Here is a 19,233-nt window from a genome sequence, read left to right as displayed (position 1 = left end):
GTGTGGAGAGTCGTATTAATGGCGTCTTCTGTCGACCTGTTATCGCTGTAGGCAAACTGATGTGTGTCCAATGTTATTGGGAGGCTAGAGGTGACAATGGATCAGTTTCTCAAACCACTTCATGACAGTAGATGTAAGTGCCAAATTGAGAGCATGAAAAATGTGGGTATTGATGAGTAGGGCTGGGTATCATTTAAAAAATTACAACACCAGTACCAATCCAAGTATCCTTAATGTGATACTGATACCAACTGAGTACTTCGATACCCATCATGTAAATAGAAACATTAAATTGATTGTATACAATGCCACCACTCCTCCACATCTAAATGATTTTTACACAAATGCATTTTAAACTGCAACTTCACCACCTCAGATGGATTGTAGCTGCTGTGGCAGTGGGCCAATCACATGTTGCATTAAATCAAGAAACGCTTGTGTTGATTGGCTGTGAGCAAGTCCATACCAACAGTCATATTTTCTAGCTCTGGTTGCGAAAAGCATCGATTGCAGGTATCATCTGATGGGAGACGTTTAGATACTAGTTGGTGTTGATTTATTTCGGTAGATACCATAAAGGTAATACCCAGCCCTATTGATAAGGCAAGGAGGGTAACAAAAAAAAAGTCCATTGGTGACATTATGGGAAATGTAGACCTATAGGAAGTGCTTTGGAGCTTAAAATGTGTTGAGAAATCAGCTTCTGCTGCTTTAAAATCCATCTCTAATGAGTCCTCCAACCATATAGAAGTGCTTTACAAAATTGCTTGAGTGGCCCTTTAAAAAGCTTAAATGTGGTTGAATACTTTACACAGCAGAATCATTATGTCATATGACAAAATATTGTTCACTGAGTGTTAAACAAGCTTTGTTTAAAAAAATGCAAGTGGGATGCCACCTGTTTCTAGCGCAGCTTGTGTCAGCATGGTTTTTAATAAAAGTCAAAAATCAGTCGCCCTGACGCGCGTGAGATGCATCATCCTGCCTCGTGTCTGGATACAAAGGCAAGAAATTAACTGAAATATGTGAAGAAAACAAGTGGTTGGAAAAGCATTGTGATGTTTTTCATTTAATGTTTTTTTATACATGTGATAATTTTTAGAGAGAGAAATTCCATCAAGGACCAATGGTGAACCACATACTGCTGTACTCAGTGACATGATGCTCTGTGTGTGTGTGTGTGTGTGTGTGTGTGTGTGAGTGTCTGTGTGTGTGTGTGTGTGTGTAAGGGGTGGGTATGGGGGGCAGCCTACAAAATGAGAGAGTCATCTGCGCTGGAGGAGCAGATGTGAGAGCGCACGGTAGGGGCCAGGCGCGCCACGATAATTAGCCGCGGATATATTAAAGGGAATAACCGGATTATGAGGATTTGAAGAGGAGAAGTCGCCAGAATCCGGTGTCATACAAGGCGAGGGATTAAGTTACGCGCTTTCACTTTCTCCGGTCTCCGTTATGGGGATAGACCGGCGGCGGAGAGCGTCGCTGGCTCTCACGTTGAACTTCCTCGCCTTGTTCCTGGCCGTGTCGGCTCTCACCACCAGCTACTGGTGTGAGGGGACGCGGAAAGTGGTGAAGCCGTTCTGTACCGGCCCGGGAACCACCAGGCAGTCCTTCTGCATCAGGTTCAACAGCTCCAACATTAACGACACGCGGCTGGTGCAGTACATCTGGGAGACTGGAGAGGATAAGTACGTGATGAGGAAGTTTCACACCGGCATCTGGTTCTCCTGCGAGCAGAACATCAACATGACCGGTAAGTTTGGGGGAAAGGAGACGCACCGGGATGATGCTGGGAGCGGAGCGCGGGGAGTGCGCACGGAGAGAATAGAGTGAATAGACAGGAATGAATGAAATGTTGCTTTTAAGAGCATTTTCAATCAGTGCATTTAAACCTGCTCTAAACACAGCATATAGTAACTGAGTAACCCCAGAAATGTGTCTTAAATTTCAGTTATAATATCAACTCAAATGTTAACACCTGTAAACACATCTGAATATGAACTGCCTTTTCTGATCATCTGAAGCATATTAAAGCAAGGTTTTAGTGAATAAGGATTTTTTTTTTCTTTATAGTGCTGCAAAAAAGGACTATTTTCATTATTTATTCATCTGTTGATTATTGTTAATTGGATTAATTGCCCAGAAAATATTCTAATTGCTTTTTTTGTCTGACCAAAAGTCTAAAAACCAAACAGAATAAAATATTCTAGGTTGAAACTGGAGCTTGATTCACATTTTTACTTAAAAATAGATCAAACAATAATATATCTCATAAATTTTCTATCCAGTATTCACAGCTTTTTAGTGTGTCAGAAAAAGATGGAAAAAGCCAGATTAAAGGCTCAGTATATATCAAATTCACAGTTGATGTGTTTTATTCTCTTACCTACAGTCAAGCACTTATACTGCTGCCTGCTAAAGCTATTCAACTGATTCATGGGCCAGTTCCAGATAAGCCAGCTGAGAGAGCTGCACGGTCCTTCAGCCGTGGATCTAGGAATACGTGGCTGTCTTGCGTCCGCCTCCAGAGCATCATACGAGTATTTGTTTAGTAGACAGTGAAATCCCACACACATGCACACATGCACACAGACACAGCTACAGAGCAGATCAGACACTTTGACATGCTGGGGGAGGTGATGGAGCTTGTTAGTGCACAACCACAAAGGAAATCCCTTCACAGATTGGATCAAACAGTGATAAAAAAAAAAAAATCACAGCTTTGTCTGAATTGCACAAAGTGAAACCTGGGAAATTGATGGCGTACAGATGAAGCCCCCGTCTCACTTATCAGCATGTTGCAGTGGCGCTATAATGAGTGTTAATGATGTGTGTAATTTGCAATCTTCCACAGGTGAAAACTGCAGAAGTTTCCTTTATGTTGCGCCTTCCAATGAAAGAGGTAAGCACACGTTACATACTGTTGCATGAAACAAATATAACTATACTTGTTTGTCAGCCACTGATTCAGCATCATGTGGACAGGCCATGCTTTCTGACAGGTGATACATATGTGCAGAGATGACATGTAAAGATGATGTAAAATACAGCAGGAAAGCAGCAAGACATCCTAAAAGCCTATGAAAAAAGTTTACATCACTGCTTTCATAGGTTTAAGAGCTGAGAAACACAAACCCTCTTTTTTTCAGATTTGGAGTCGTCTTACTGTGTGAAATCTTTCTCATCATTCGAGCTGTTTTTTTGATTGATCTAAGTAAGCTGCTTAGCTCTGCAGTGTCCATTTTTTTGGCTGAAGTGGACATTTTGGAGAAAAAAAGAAAGAAATTCCTTTGTAGTTGTGATGAAGCGATTGCGAAGGCTTCTTCCCAATTGATTCCCTATACCAATCAGATAGTTGGTAGGTCATAATTGGCCACCAATGGCCACATGTATTCTGCTGTTCAGCATAAGAGCCCACACTGAATTTAAAGTCACCATCAGGAAACATGAACTGTTGTATACTTCAAATGAAATGATGTGTATCATGGCACACTGGGGTATTATCTTAAAGCATCCCTGCCTCACACAGATAAATCCTCCTTTTTTCTCAACAACAAGGCTGAATCATCTTGATCGTAGTATTTTAGCAAAATCAATGCTTCTAAGAGGAGTGACGCCACAGAGGTGTGGTTTAACTAATCTTTTGCACTGTTGTAATAAGGAAAGTGTTTTTCTAGCAAATCAATCACTTCCACACAGTCTCATCCCTTCTAATCAGTCCACTCAGCCTTCCCACCTCACTCTGAGCTGAAACCTGCCTCTCAGTGCATCTTCAGTATTTAGCCTGATAATCTGGTTGAACTGCCTTTTTGTTTTCACATCATTATTCAGTCTGTTTGCTGTGAGTAAGCTTGTTTTGCCCTTGTTAGTCAAGAGCGAGCAACGTCTCCATCCTGCTATCGTCATTTTCTATTGACATGGAAGGTTTGGTATTGGCTGTTAGAGGCTTTTCATTTTGAGATTGACTAAACAGTGTGGTGTTTGTCGACTCAGAAAAATAACAGGTCTTAAAGGTGAAGTTTGACATTTTGGGTTAAAGTGGGATCTGGCAGGTGGGAGAAACCTAAGATCCGGTGTCATGCTGCAGCAGGGAAAAAAGACTCATCTCAAAATAACTCCTAAATTGATTTATACTGTAAGGTAAGCTCTGGTGGTCTTGTTTTCTTTGTGGACAGCTCACCTTCTTTTTAAACACCTGCCACCTGCTGTGGCTCTGGGCTGGGCTGCATTTGATTAATCAGATAACTTCAACACATCGTGTGCATAACCAACCGTCTGATTAAAAAAATGAATGGCATTATTTCTGCTAACATTAAATGTTATCCTGATCATACATTAAGGTTAATAACACTTTATAATTTGGAAGTACTCATTCCCAATTTGAGATTTGAGGGCGCTCTATGCGCCCATACTAGCAGCTGGACAAGTGTGGCAAAGCTAAAATCACACACACACACACACACACACAGACACACACACACACACTCCCGTCTGCACTGATGAGCGCAGACAGTCTAGGGGAGGAGGCCTTGTAGGAGAGTGTCTCAGCTATCTCCATGGCCAGCACTGCTTACGATGTCAGTCAGCACCCAAAAATGAAACTGCCTGAAACTCTGCCTGATTTATTTACTTAATTGAAGAAGCCAGATCATTGTTTCAGCCCTCTTTTCAACCCCTGAATACATTTATTCTCTTTCATGCTGCTAGTGAGGTGAGAGGATCAATACCACTCTCCTCAGAGCCGGAGCATTTATCACATTCATTTAGTCTGTACAAAAATAGAAATGTAAAAATGACCATTTCTATTTTTAGGAGGAGTTATGTGCCCTAACTCTCCATTTGCCCATTGGCTAAAACAGTATAGATACAATCGTGAGCACAAGTTTGTTGTTCATCAAAAAAAAAAAAGATACAACATGTCATCCTGTAAAGCTAAAACATTTTTTTTTAATTTCTGTTTTTGTACAGATTAAACAAATTAGATATGATATGTTAGCTTGCAGGTGTGTTTTTTAACTACACACCTGCAAGCTGAGTGAGGCTAACTGTTTCTTAGGCTTGGGTATCATTTTTTTTAAAATGACGATACCAGTACCAATCCTTGTACCCTTGAAGTGATACTGCCCATTGAGTATATCATTCTATACCCATTCCACATTTTGTGCACTTGCTTTTATCTGGTGTAACAGGTGTAACACTTTAGAGTGTTTGGGTGGCATCTTGGCTGCTGAACTGATAAGCGCGCTTACTCAAATTCATCATGACTTCACCACCACAGATGGGTTGTAGCTGCTGTGACAGTGGGCCAATCACGTGTTGCATTAAATCAAAGAATGCTTGCATTGATTGGCTGTGAGAGGGACCATACAAATAGTCATATTTTCTAGCTCTGGGTACAAAAAGGATCGATTGCAGGTATAATTTAGCCAGAGATGTTTCGATACTACTTGGTATCCATTTATTTTGGTCGATATAAAAGGTATCAAGTACTGACAACCAGCCCTATGCCTATGCCTCCAGTCTTTTGGATAAGCTAAGCTAATTGCCTCTTGTTGGACATGGACGTGTCACCTGTAATTTACCTTTTATACATGAAAGTGGTATTCTTCTCATTTACTCTATCTCTCAGCATGAGAGCAAATATTTCCCAAAATGTCAAAGTGAACTTCAAGACTTGTTATGATCAGTGTCATCCTTGCTTGTCCTGTCTGTTTTTCTAACTTTGGAAACAGCCATGAATTGAACACAATGCCAGAAAAACAGGAGTGATGTGGGCAATGATTCAGAGGTCTGGCGCCAGTCTGCTCTATGTTTGCCTCTCCTTAAAAAAAGACCAGCATCTGACCCTGAAACAAAGAGATCTTTACTTACTCTTTATTGAAACAGCAGCTTAGATGCCAGTCCATTTAGACATGATGGAGCTCTGTTATCACACAGCCCATTAACTTTACATACATCCACTTGAGAGCTTCTGTCTCTTTTGCTGCGATTCCATCTGCTGATGCCGCCATGCCACATGCTGGCTTCATTTGATTAAAATATCAGATATATCAAAGCAAAACGAAAGCTCTGATTAAATGCATTTAATTGCAGCCACTTTTAGTCTTTTAATAACATTTTCCTTAATCCTCTCTGCCCTCCTACTATAAATTTAATTGGAGAAGTCTTTTACTTCAGTGTGGAATTCAATTTAGAGCAGGTTAAAAGGATATAAGGATGTAACTCTATTCATCACTCATACAGGGATATTTTGGGTAACAGGCATATTACTTTAGTCCATCGTGTGATTAATTAACCACACAACTACTACCTGCCCTTGGGTGTTATATGCAATTACACCACAGCTTAAATTTACAGTTTAAATCCGTTGGTATTTCATTCTACCACGCACACTGACCTGAGCTCAGGATGTTGCATGTCTCTTGGTAGACTATATATCCTTTCTGTGACTGTGAAGGTTAATGATATGGGTGACAGGGTCACTGGTCCACCTTTCCTGACTCATTCTCCTCCCATTCCTCCTTCTTCTTCTCTCCTCCCTGTCCTCTTCCTTTGCCCTTGCTTACCCTTCCTCTTTCTCAATTCCCAACCCCCCTCCCCCCATTTCTCATCTCTTTCCGTATACCTCAACACCCCTCCATCATTCACTCAACCATATCTACCCCCACCCCCATAACACGAATATCTATTTTTCTCTTCCTCTTTGCTTTTGCACAGGAGTGCTTTGGCTGTGCATCGTTGCAGAGTGCCTGTATATCCTCCTGCTGTCCACCGGAGGCATCCTCATGTCGATAGAGGTGTGTCATTTTGGCAATGTCATCGACGGCCTCAAGCTCAATGCCTTCGCTGCCATATTCACTGTGCTCTCAGGTGAGTTGCCTCATGAACTCTTGACAACAAATTGTAAATCAGTTACATCTAATCAAATTATTTGGAGTGGATGGTTGCAGCTGATCAACCTTATATCGAAACATCTGCTCCATGCTTCAAGATGGTGTCAGCTTCTGTGGTGTGCTACCAACTGGCCTGTACACCAACAAATGTTAAAATCTATTCCAGTAGGATTACTATAGACAAATCAAATCAATTGCAAAATTTAAATGCAAGAAACTATATAAAATTTCAATTTCAATTTTGAACAAGTAAGTCAAAAATATCAACAATACTGATTTATTCTTTAGTCCTTCTTTGTTTCCATGCTGGCACTTGTCCAACAACTTATTCAGGCCAGTTGCAGCCACTCAGCCCCCGAGAAGATTTCCAGCCAGTTTGCAGTCTGCTTCCCTCTCTCGGCGGAGGAATTAACAATGACCTTCTCTCTAATCCACTCTGTGAAAATGAGCCCGACCACCACACTCTGGGCAGTGAATCAGCAGTGAAAGATACTCTTGCTCTGTAGCAATGACTTTCAGCATTTTAGTCATTTGACAGGTCAGATTGAGAAAATGTCTAAAAGAGCCAGAGGCTGAAGAAATGTACTGCCTGTACACCCTGGGTCCACACTTTGAAAGTGTTCATAGATGTTTAACATTTGTAACGTACAGCATGTGTTGTATCTGTTTTGTCAGAAACACCTTGTAGGTACGAGTGGAGATGCCTTTGACTTTAGAATAGCTTGAACTCTTGAGGGCCTGGATTCAGTAAGAGGCTGGAAAGAGAGTGAAGACATCTCAGTGTATTTGCCGACTTTAATCCATGAAACTGAAGCCTCAACAGACACAAAAACCAAGCTGGATAGACGAATCATTTACAGAGCCTTATGGTTATAGCAATGAAATTGGAACTGTCCATTGAAACTGATGACACTTTTCAAGTTGAAATGTTAACTAACTTAACTGTGTCCTAGACCAGCCACTCTCAATCCTCAGTGTGCCATCTAGTGGGCTGCGGAGGTAGTAGTACTGCCCAAATAATATTTAAAAAAAAAAGTTTTATTTGAATATCACCATTCCAATCACAGCACACCAATCATCAGGTATAAACAAGTGTTTTTGCCATTTTATGCTAACTCCAAAGCTACATATGTGTAAACCTGATTTCATCACAACTTCTGATCTACCTACATGGGGCTACACGCACACACACACACACACACACATAGACATGCACACTATTTCAAAGCTACATTTGTGTAAACCTGATTTCATCACAATTCTGATCTACCTACATGGGGCTACACACACTCAAACACACTTCAAAGCACTGGGCTTTTACATTGGGCCAAAACCTTACAATCTATGGCCAAAACACAAGCTACACCTTTGATATGCCTTTCCCCCATTGGGGACAAGATAACAATAAACAAAAGACAGAGTATATAGCATCCTTGGGGCATTTCACATTTCACTCTGAGACAGCATGATGAAGATGACCTACACTATATCACAGGCTCTTGGCCTCATTTTGACCCCTTTGGAGTGTCAGTGGTTATCCAAAAATAAGTAATAATTTCTGCTTATTTTATTCAAAAGCATGGTATAATTTCGTGTAAATGAGGTTTTCTGCTCATAAATTAAGCATAATAAAAAGAATAAGAGGTGTAAAATAAGTTTAAAATCTGTGGTTATGTGTTGGAAACAAGTTGACTAAAAGGTGTAACACAGAATTGTGTGGTCATTTTATACTTAAACAGTCCAACGAGACCGGGTCAAATTGACTCGGGAGGACAACAGGTGTGACTATTTGCTGCCATAAAAAAAATTAAATGGTTTAAAAACAATATCCTGACTAAACTTTGACATACCAATCTGTGGTATTCCATCAACTTGTGTTCCTCTGATCAAAACCATAGTGAAAATAATTCAGAATTTCTGCTTTTTTAATTAATTTTATGTAAATGGGGTATATATTCATGTATCATATATTACAAAAATAAGTATAAAATATATGTTAAAGGTAGAATATGTAGAATGAGCAGAACAACGCCATCTAATGTCTCGAGATCGTAGTCGCAACAACCAAAAAGTAATTCAGGCAGTCGGGTTGCCAGGTCTGGTGCCGGATTTTATTTTAGCTCTAACTCTGTAAATATACCACTTTATCCACATGTCTAACCTTTTTAGGAAGAAAGTAAAGTAGCCCTTTAGGTCCACAATGTGACGCTAATTTGTCCAAATAACATCTGCTTAAAGTTTTGTTCCTGCGAATTCGGAGCCACTCAAGTTAGCCGTAGCGAGTAACGCACTTCCGGTAATTTTCACAAAATAAAACACTCATTGCCTTTTATTATTAAGAAAACCATAACGATAGAGTTGGTGCTTTTATTTTGAAAACAGGAAGCGAACATTCCCTCGCTGTAACTGACTTGAAACCACCGAGGTACATTACATTGTAACGCCAGTGGGAATAGCAGTTAAACCTGGCGAGCGTACCTATGTTCCCCGGGTCCTATGTTCCCCGATCGCGGCTAACTCGGTTGCTAGCTCGGCGGCTAACTCGGCTGCTAATACAGCTGCTAACTCGGCGGCTAACTCATCTGCTAACTCGGCGAATAACTCAGCTAACTGGTTAACTGTAGACGGGATCATGCCTATGTTCCCCGGTCACATACAAAGCGGGGAACATAGGACCCGGGGAACATAGGGATGATCCCCTAATTATGTAGCAATACAGTCATACTGCACATCAAATTAAACAGGAGAAACTCCGCTACAAGCACGTCATTTTTACACACACCAAACACAACTCAAACACCAAGCATATTAATGATCAAATATCAAAATCCGAATAGCGTCAGAAAGTCAACCCACTCTCCACATTTCCATTGCTACCGTTTTGATACTTCATGGTACACAAACAAATAGCATCTCATATGAAAGCTAAGACCCTGCCGAGTTCAACAGTACCACTGTTATTGCGCTAAAAGCTCAGTGAACCAGCAGCCAAAGAATACAAAGATAAACAACCACTTATTTACAGCGACTAACAGATATTCTGTCTTACCTTCGAAGTTTTGTGATGAAAAGTTGTATTTGAGAGCAAAAAACGCAGGTTTTAGTAAGTCCAACACGGCTCAGTTTGTTTACAACTCCATTTCACCCAGTGCCAGCCTACAGTAGCTGCGCAGGAACAACATACAACTTGGCAACCCGCAATTCCGTCCAGTAACTGGCTGGTACAATGTACACAGAACCTCTCAGAACGTCATTGTCGAACCCGTCAAAAAAATGTTATAATATTAATTCAGACTACATTTTTTTTTTTTTAAGGAAAAGCAATACTTTCATTCTGTACCCCTCAAAAAGCCCCGTGGGTGCATTATTTAAAAAAAAAAAAAAAAGCTTTTAATAAATATTCTACATATTCAACCTTTAATGTGTTGGAAACAAGTTCACTGAAAAAGTGAAACAAAAAAATTTATCATCATGCTTTATAAACAGTTGAACAAGACCGGGTCAATTTGACCCGGGAGGACAAAAGGTGCGTAGTAAAAACGAAGACAATACAAGGGTTAAACAGGCCAATAGAATATTTCCTAAGGAAAAGGAACGTGTTTCTGGCACAACAGAAAGTCATCACAACAACTCTTGACTACTGTCGGTGTGCTACAACCAAAATTCAGTCAGTATCATTCTCCACTGTCACTGTGAGCAGAAGTTGGCAAGAGTGATGACACTGAATGCCAACTTGTGAAAATAGTACAGGCATACCCATTCTTTGCCATACTGCTGGATGTGTCGACTAACATTAGGAGTGCCGCTTTTTTGTTAGTTTTTGTAAGGTAGTCCAGGGACTGTAATCTTCACTGTTTGTGATCTGCCCACAACAACAATAGTAGATAATGTAATGTGCTGTCTTGATCATTAATTCACTGAAAAAGGTTTTGATTAGAAACACTGTACAGGTGTTTACACAGACGGTCCTGCGTCAATAACTGGAATTCATCTTTGTGCTGTCAAACTGTACTGTTTCTTACATGGGGAAAGTCTACAACAAAGTAGATGTCACCAGAACTGAATGAAGTCATAAACATAGCTGTAAAAACTTAACTATATTCAGAAAAATACACTCAACTCAAGGTTTTTTGCTGTTCTGTGTGAAAGACTTGATGCAGATCATTTGCAGCTCTTGTACCATAGTGAAGGTGGCTCTCAATCGCCTTTTTTAGGTGAGAAAAGAAGGGCACACATTCGTGGAAGAGCAGCACTTCATCTCTGTGGGTCATGCTCTAGAAGACATAGCTCTGTCTCTTGGAAATGAACTGATGGAACTATCAGAAGACAGCAGCCTGAAGTTTCAGCTCACACAAGTAGACCTTGCTTCATTCTGGATACTGGCTGCCACTCAATATCCTTCCCTGTGAAAACAGGCAATCAAATTTCCGTTGCCTTTCACCACCACCTATTTATGTGAGTCAGCCATTGTGACTCACAAAATCAAAGGCAAGGAGCAAACTGAAGCCAAATTTGAATGCTACTCTGCATGTCAGCCACTCACCCATACTACCACGACTGATCTCATTATTTCCCAAACCCAAGTGTCTCACTGAGAGTAAGCAGAATATTTTGGTCATTACAGCTGACAGTGGCAGTACACTGTCTGCTTGAGATTAAAAAGTATGCCCCTGATCAGTAACAAAGTTTGGATAATCTTGTATCCAACACGTCTGACTTCACTGACAAAGGTCTGAAGAAACTCTCCTCAGGAACATGGGATATTTAGGACGAAAGCTGCATATTGATGGGCCTGGAGTGTGAGATAGGATTCTCTTAGTCTGACTAATGCTTTGATTTTAGACAAAGTACAGAGTCTGGTAAGTCCTCTTTGATCTCGTTGGCATGTGAAGCAAATGAAGAGGCAATACCCTCACTCGATGAATATCCCTCAAACTTTATGTCACTTGCTTGGTGTCTCATTAGTGTCATTTGATGTTCATCTGTTCCTACAAATAACTGGGAAACATATTTTTATTTTTACTTTAATGTCAGGAAACTGCATGGTGACTCTAAACAGGATAGTGCAGTACACAACATCCTGAGGGATAATATATTTTTCTAAACCTAACCCTTACCACTACATTGGCTGGCATGTTCCCTCACATATACTGTAAACTATTTTGTGTCAATTCTACATTCACCTTCCTACCACCGGAAAATAAATGTACTAAATGTGTATTCATCCACAGCTGAAAATAGTCCCCAATAACTGTTGCCATTTGATAAAAACTACAGTTGTTTTAGGAAAATACTGAGTAAAATGACCAAATACTGGAAATTGCTTTAAAAACCCAAAATAGTACATACTTATATAAATTATTATAATGGTTTGTGATTATTTATATCTAAAACATTAACAAAAGTCTATTTACCATCAGTAATTCATATTAATTTACTGCTCAATGTTGAAATGTCCTTGAGCACAACACTGCTCCAGATGAGCAGGTCAATGCCTTGCATAGCAGCTCTGCAACCAATAGGGAATGGGTTTGTGTGCCTGGGTTATTTGTTCTGCACAAATGTTCCATATAAGCGCAGGCCATTTACCATGTGTCATTTAGCAGCTGATTCAGAGGTAATCAGGAATGAGCCATTTAGAATTTGTTCTCTGTGCAGATTCACTGATAGTGTCATGGCTTTCAGTCATGTAGTTAAAGTCTAATGAATGCCCATAGGGATGGATTTGATGTCAACGTGCTTTGTTGATATTCACAATATGTAATGCATATTACATAGGTTAGGTGGCAGCAGCAAACAATGAGGCGGGCATCAAACCCACATTAAGTGGATCCAAGGTATTCCAAATAATGTACAGTTTTGTTCAGTATCAAAAACAGTGAAAACAAACTTAGTCTTTTAACCTATAGTTTGCTTGTGATTGGTTGGAAAAAAATCTTCTCATTGTCCTTGTAAACTTTAACTGCGATACCTTGTAGTTCCTTACAAAAAACAAACTTATCCCTACATCAAATATCCATTAGACTCATTGCTTCATTGACTTGGCACCAGACTGTATTCAATATATCACATTGACATAATATCACCTTAAAAAGTTATGATGGCGAACATCGACACATCAAAAAGCAGACATCAGAATTCAATCTTGAATCATGTTTCTGTCGACTTAGTGAAGTCCAATATGCACCTTATTTCATCTCTACCCAAACAAAGATTGATGACTAGCTCCCACTTGTCTCTGCTGCCTTTCCAAAAACTTCCTGGAAATCTTACAGGGTCTTACAGGGATGACTGTGGCTCAGGAGGTAGAGCGGGTCATCCACTAATTGGAAGATCGGTGGTTCGATCAGTGGTTCGATCCCTGGCTCCTCTAGTCCATATGTCGAAGTGTCCTTGGGCAAGGTCCTGACTCCCAAATTGCACCCAATGTCTGTGCCATAGGTGGGAATGAGTATAAGGTTAGATCCTGATGAGCAGGTATACTAATGCAGCCCAACTTAATACAAAATCACATCAGCGATCAGCACTGACTCCTCTTCCCAAACAGATGGGACATTAGATTGCTGGGAAACATTTGGGCTTAGGTGCATTTGACATCAGACAGTAAAAAAAACAACACTTCATAGACTTTACATATTCTGTATCAATATCACAACAGGGAGACATTGTTGTCCATCTTTCATTCATCCATTCGTGATGTCCTCATCTTTTCATTTTTGCTGACAGGAGTTGAACCCATCATGCTCTCCCACTGCTGAAGCCTCTCAAACTCAAGCTTCACTGAGTTATGTTTTCATGACCGTACCCTGGCGTTTTGCCCGTTCTAACTTTCAGTCGAAGAGTAGCTGAACCTCTCAACCCCGTCTGCATGTGCAATGTTTTATTTATGAGTGACTTGCTGTCTGGAGAAGTGTGCTGTTTGTGTAAAATGGGAGGTGAACCTTGTAAAGTTCATATTGAGTTTATACTCTTTTGAAAAGATAATTGATTTTGACACTTTTTCGTAGCATCAGTCCCAGCATGCTGGCTTTTTTAACAACTTTCCAAGCTTATCACAAAGTTTGTACTCTGCTTGTAAAATGTAATGTAATGAATTAAGGAAGGCATTTAAAAGTTGTTTGTTTTTAATGGGATGAATAGATTGAAGTTATGGTAATGAGGTCCAGAAGGACAATAGAAAGGAGCAGATTAACCTTTTATTATAGAGGGTATGAAGCCATAGTGCGAGAGTACATGAGAGAAAAATGAGTATGTGGTTGTTGGGAATGAACTGTGGGTGATTAACTTTACCATCTTAGCAAAAACAGCAGTGTGTTTGGTTAAAGTGATTATGCTGCAAGTATGCAAAAGAAACAGACTGCTGTTTTGCAACCAACCATTTACAATGTAGAGTAAGTAATATAATGTAATGTAAGTCATCTCTCAATACTTAGATCCCTACTCAGTCTGTGGCACTCAGCCCCAAGCCTATTGTTTCCTGCTGAAGATTTACATCTTTAAAAACAGATTATGAATATATAGCTTCAATTAAAAAAAAAAAAAAGATTAACCACAGCTGCAGATTAACAACAGCTAACAGTGTCTATAAATTACAGTGTGTATGGTAATAAAGGATGTTATCCAGTGTAATGCTGTGGCTCATTGTGTTTGAACAGTTTTTGGACAACAATATAGAGCTCTATGATACAAAGGAATATCAGGATTTGGCTACACTAGCAGTTAGTAGGATCAGTTCATTCATAGAAACAGAAATATAGAATATTGTTAAGGTGCCCATACAGTGTTTGATTTTGGGTTGTCAGAGATGAAAGTTGACAGTCACAAGAGAAATGTGATGTAATCTTTAGCCAATCCAACATGTTGGTTCTAGATTACACTGCGATAACTGTCACCTACAGCTTATTTATAGCTTTGGTGACCCAAACTTTTTTTTGTGTCTGTTGCTTCTACCTTCATCTACAAACCAGCCAATCAGAATACAGCATAAAATGATGTATTAATATACCTGTAAAAAAAAAAGTCCACTATGGCTTTGGGCGTATTACAATAATTCCCTTAATACATTTATGCCTTTTATTAAAAAAAAAAAATTAAGTAGCGCACATGTTTGATGTGAGCTGATTATGATGATTATATTTAAGATTCAACTTTGTCCTTTATTTTATAGTGTGACAGTACAAAGAAACAAAGGGGCGATGATATATTTTAGCTATATGGTACGTATCTTAACCACTTGTACACCAGCATGCGGACTTGCATACAGTCAGTTTATTCTGTCTGCATTGTAGCGAGATAATTCACCAAGCATTCACAGCACACACTGAAATGAATTTATTCTGTACAGTCTGACACAGATTGTCACAGTGTCACATGCAATGAACCGCCAAGATCACTGTTCTCGCCATCTCTACATGCAACCCTTTGTCACTGGTTGCATATGTTTAACAGCTGTGACTAATTCAGTGATTCTTTTTCTTATTTGAATAACACTCCAACTCCGACAATAATTTATGTAACAGAGGGGTTTTGTTGTCTTAATTAAGATGAAACATAAAAAACATTCCTCTTCCTCTTATTTCTCTATTTATTCATTCTTTCTTTGTTAAACACGTTGCCCCCTAGTGGCAGTTGAAGGGTAAGGCCTCTATTACTGATTACACTGAATCTGGATCATTTACTTGCTTTCCCTCTGTAATCAGAGGTGTCACATCCATGATGCTGCATGTCCTTGTTAAGTGCTTTAGCGCTAAAAATAAACAACCTGGGCTGACATTTATTGACTTCAGATGAAATAACCTGACCTTGAGTAAGCAGAACACACATAATTTCCACAGGACAGAACGTGCCAAGACTTGGATCTCAGATTTGTTTGACTCATCCTGACACAAAGCTGTCTCTGATCTGCATAGCATTATGATAATACTGTGAGTGGGAGATATCTTTAGGAATATACATGAACATTGATAGGGATGAGATGGGAATTTAGGTGTTTGGTGCTGAATCTGGTGCGCGCTTGTTCAGTCCAGGGATTTGGGAGGCTTATGTGGTAATCGGATTGGTTGGCTACACATGCTGGAGGTTTTTTTATTTTTTTTTTTATTTCTGCTCTATTTTATAGGCATTGAGAAGTCCAGTGTGTGAGGACAGCCTGCGCTTCATTTAACAAAATCTGGCACATAAATAAGAAGGAAAAAAACTGAGACACAAAGGGAAAAAACAAAAAGAACATGAGCAGAGAAAAGCTGATGAGAGCTAGAAGAGAAGAAGGGAAGAGTATTAGGGAAAAAGATAGTAAGAAGAGTGGAAGTATAAATGCACAGAGAAAAGCAGTTGCAAGCCCTGTTAAATTAGCTATTCTGCACTGTCACTTCTGTTACCAATAGGACAAGGACCTGTATACAGGTCTCTGTTTGAATCTCTCTTTCTCTTTATCTCACAAACAAAAACATGCAGAGATACAGTACAACACCCTGTGGTCATTTGGCTTCACATAGTTCTGACACTGTTTGAGTTTCTGCTATAATACGTTTTATTGTCCAGTCTTAGATTTCAGGTTTTCACCCAATCTAGACATGTTTTTATTCTCTCCATAAAGTCAGACAGCATTCTGTGTGTGCTTTGATAGAGACATCAGATCATGGTCAGATGGTGTAATCAGACCTAAAGGCAACCAAAAAAGGAATCAGCATCAGTATGACTAAACATAAGCCTAAAAATCAGTATTATTCTAATATTATTCTATTATTATTCTTTGTTTTTGGTTTGTATATAGGAGGAATTTATCTATATGACACTCTATATGACACTGAATTCTTAATTTGTTGATTGGTTTGCTCATTCGTGCAGGCTTACAAATCATACGGTTACAGCAACTCATCAGCTTCATATTGTGTAATATTGCCACCAAGTGGTGATTGTAGAGAATTGCAGTAGTTCTCCTACCTCAGAGGAGGACATCCATGTCATCTCTTGCTCCCTCTCTGTGCTGCAGGTCTGTTGGGGATGGTGGCACACATGATGTTCACCACAGCCTTCCAACTGACTGTTAGTCTGGGTCCGGAGGACTGGAAACCTCAGACATGGGACTACAGCTGGTCATACATGTGAGTTGGGAGTCTTTGAAAATGATTTTCACTCCACGTTAATGAGATAATTTTATAACTTCTTGTTACTTTCAACAACTCTGGGTGGAGAATATGATTATCAAGATTTACTTCACACCCCATGAATGCTATCTGGATTTCGACAGTTATGTGTGTATAAAATGATAGATGTACAGAAATAAATACATACTGTACATTACACACTTATATTTGAACATATCACAATGCAAACAAAGAACATTATCTCCCTTGAGGTTCAAAAAAAGGTAATAAAAGAGGGGGGGGGGGAATCCTCTAAAATAGCTGTGTTTTATGATCATCCAATCAGAATAAGTCATCCAAGAAGGACATTATAGTAAAAAGTGTAGCCATTAAATCATTACAAAAGTAATAAAACATTAAACTGATTCCTTCTTTAGTCTCACCTAAATTGCATAACAAACCAAGCCTTTACTTTTCAGGTAGACCTTTAAACCTACTCTGTCACATCCTGCCTGAACTTGTTTTTTTTTTTTCCTGTTCTGTTTTTTTAATGTTTTCTCCTTGTATTTCTGTTGTCTTTGCTTCCTGTGGTTTCCCACCTTGGTTGATTCCTCATGTGTTTCACCTGTGTATTGTTTTACTCACCTTTCTGTGGTTTCCCGCCTTGGTTGATTCCACATGTGTTTCATAATTTTGGTTTGTACAAAATATGAATACACCTCCTATCTATATAGAAAAGGAACTAATATTAAACACTGTTTCTGAGAATAGAAAAATGAATAAATCACTCAAAGTAAAACATTCACCTCATCAGTTCAGGAATGTAGAATGGCCCAGACAACCATACATTATGTGAAGTGCTGTTCAGGCATATACAGAAATCTGTTCTGATGCCATATCTTTGACACATTTACATTTAAAGTATTAATAGGGTTCCGGTATGATCCGCTTTTTGGAGTATCTTGGTTATATCCTGTATATATTAACACCATATTCCCCAGTTTTGAGAAACCAACACGTTAGCTGGAGTGCTTTGATGTAAACCAGGAGACTGTGGCATGTCAGTGTAAGATTTTGTGGTACACCTGCAATGATGCAGACAATCAGAACCCAGGAGAGTGCACACAATGTGTACAGGGTGACGAAATAACCAAATTCTCGCATAAATGTTATATCGTGAATATAACCACAACCAGGTTAAGAGTCAAAACCAGAACACCAATATGACTAAAAATGTGCTCATTGTTGTTTTGATGAGCATTAAATTTCCCTGTGGAGCTACCTGGACCCAGACTAAACAATGAAAAACAGCCCCAGACCAAAATTATACTAATTGTTTATGGTGTTTTTATTTAAGTCGATCATCAGTGTAATTAGGAAGGTCGTCAAAAACAATCTCGCAATTATATTTTTGGGTTTTGCCTTGTCTCTCACTAAGCATAATAAGTTTTGTTCTTTGTTAGACAATAATTAATAGTCATGAAAAATGGCTTTGATGGCTTGTTTTGTTGAGATTGAATAATGTTTTAGGTCAGGATGATGAAATAATGAGACAAACAGTTTTTCTTTATTTTGTGACATCAAGAATACAGGCTTGTTGTGTCAAGATCATAAATAATTTTCACATTTGTTTTCATTTTTTGTTGTTTTTCTTGCTCTGTGGCGCATGGTTCAAGAAACAGTTAATTAGATTACCCAGTCTTTCATTACACTCAATTATTTACGTATCTTTCCTTTAGTTTGGCATGGAGCTCCTTCACAGCCTGCATGGCGTCTTCAGTCACCACTATCAACCGCTACACCAAAACCATCCTTGAGTTCAAGCACAAGCGCAGGAACATTGAGAAGAACCTGAAGATCAAGCAGAAACTGCTGGAGCTGGACTCTCCAGAGCAGGTGTGGGACATGTACATCAGCTCTGTGCCGAGCACTGCCGAGGAGCTTCTGGATCTGTCGTCCAACGGCCGCAAATTGTCCAACACCTCCATCTTCCTGGACCTAAATGACTTGCCGGACCCCCAGGGAGAGGAATACTGCTAGAGGAACAAAATGTAGCATTTTGAAACATCAGCATGCCATTATCATTTTCATTGTGATACAGTGATTACTGTAAACAAAATCAGACCATGGTTGAGCGCTCTGGTGATTGTTAAAACTGCATTAATCTTCTTTTTTTTTGGGGGGGGGGGGTGTTGGTTTTCACGGGCCACAACTAATTCTAATTCTTACAACAACCAGCAGACACAGAACATAAT

The 19,233-nt window shown here is 39.4% G+C and overlaps 1 protein-coding gene across 1 annotated transcript; it reads left to right on the top strand.

Annotated features, from left to right (window-relative positions):
* The first annotated feature begins 1,452 nt into the window (after window positions 1-1,452).
* Window positions 1,453-19,018, top strand: gsg1l2b (gsg1-like 2b). Its single transcript, XM_053341995.1, has 5 exons — window positions 1,453-1,753; window positions 2,855-2,902; window positions 6,718-6,870; window positions 16,885-16,996; window positions 18,718-19,018. The coding sequence occupies exons 1-5, from the start codon at window positions 1,453-1,455 to the stop codon at window positions 19,016-19,018; spliced, it is 915 nt and encodes a 304-aa protein (XP_053197970.1).
* The last annotated feature ends 215 nt before the right edge of the window (window positions 19,019-19,233 follow it).

The sequence above is a fragment of the Scomber japonicus genome, chromosome 20 (genome assembly GCF_027409825.1).
Source record: "Scomber japonicus isolate fScoJap1 chromosome 20, fScoJap1.pri, whole genome shotgun sequence".
Lineage (NCBI taxonomy): Eukaryota > Metazoa > Chordata > Actinopteri > Scombriformes > Scombridae > Scomber > Scomber japonicus.
This window is presented reverse-complemented; position numbering and strand designations above follow the sequence as displayed.

What these genes read in the sequence shown, in the direction of transcription:
- gsg1l2b (XM_053341995.1), top strand. Translation starts at nt 1,453, where the DNA reads ATGGGGATAGACCGGCGGCGGAGAGCGTCGCTGGCTCTCACGTTGAAC. An exon ending in GCAGAACATCAACATGACCG is followed by an intron (nt 1,754 to 2,854) that starts GTAAGTTTGGGG and finishes AATCTTCCACAG; the next exon opens with GTGAAAACTGCAGAAGTTTC. An exon ending in GACTACAGCTGGTCATACAT is followed by an intron (nt 16,997 to 18,717) that starts GTGAGTTGGGAG and finishes TCTTTCCTTTAG; the next exon opens with TTTGGCATGGAGCTCCTTCA.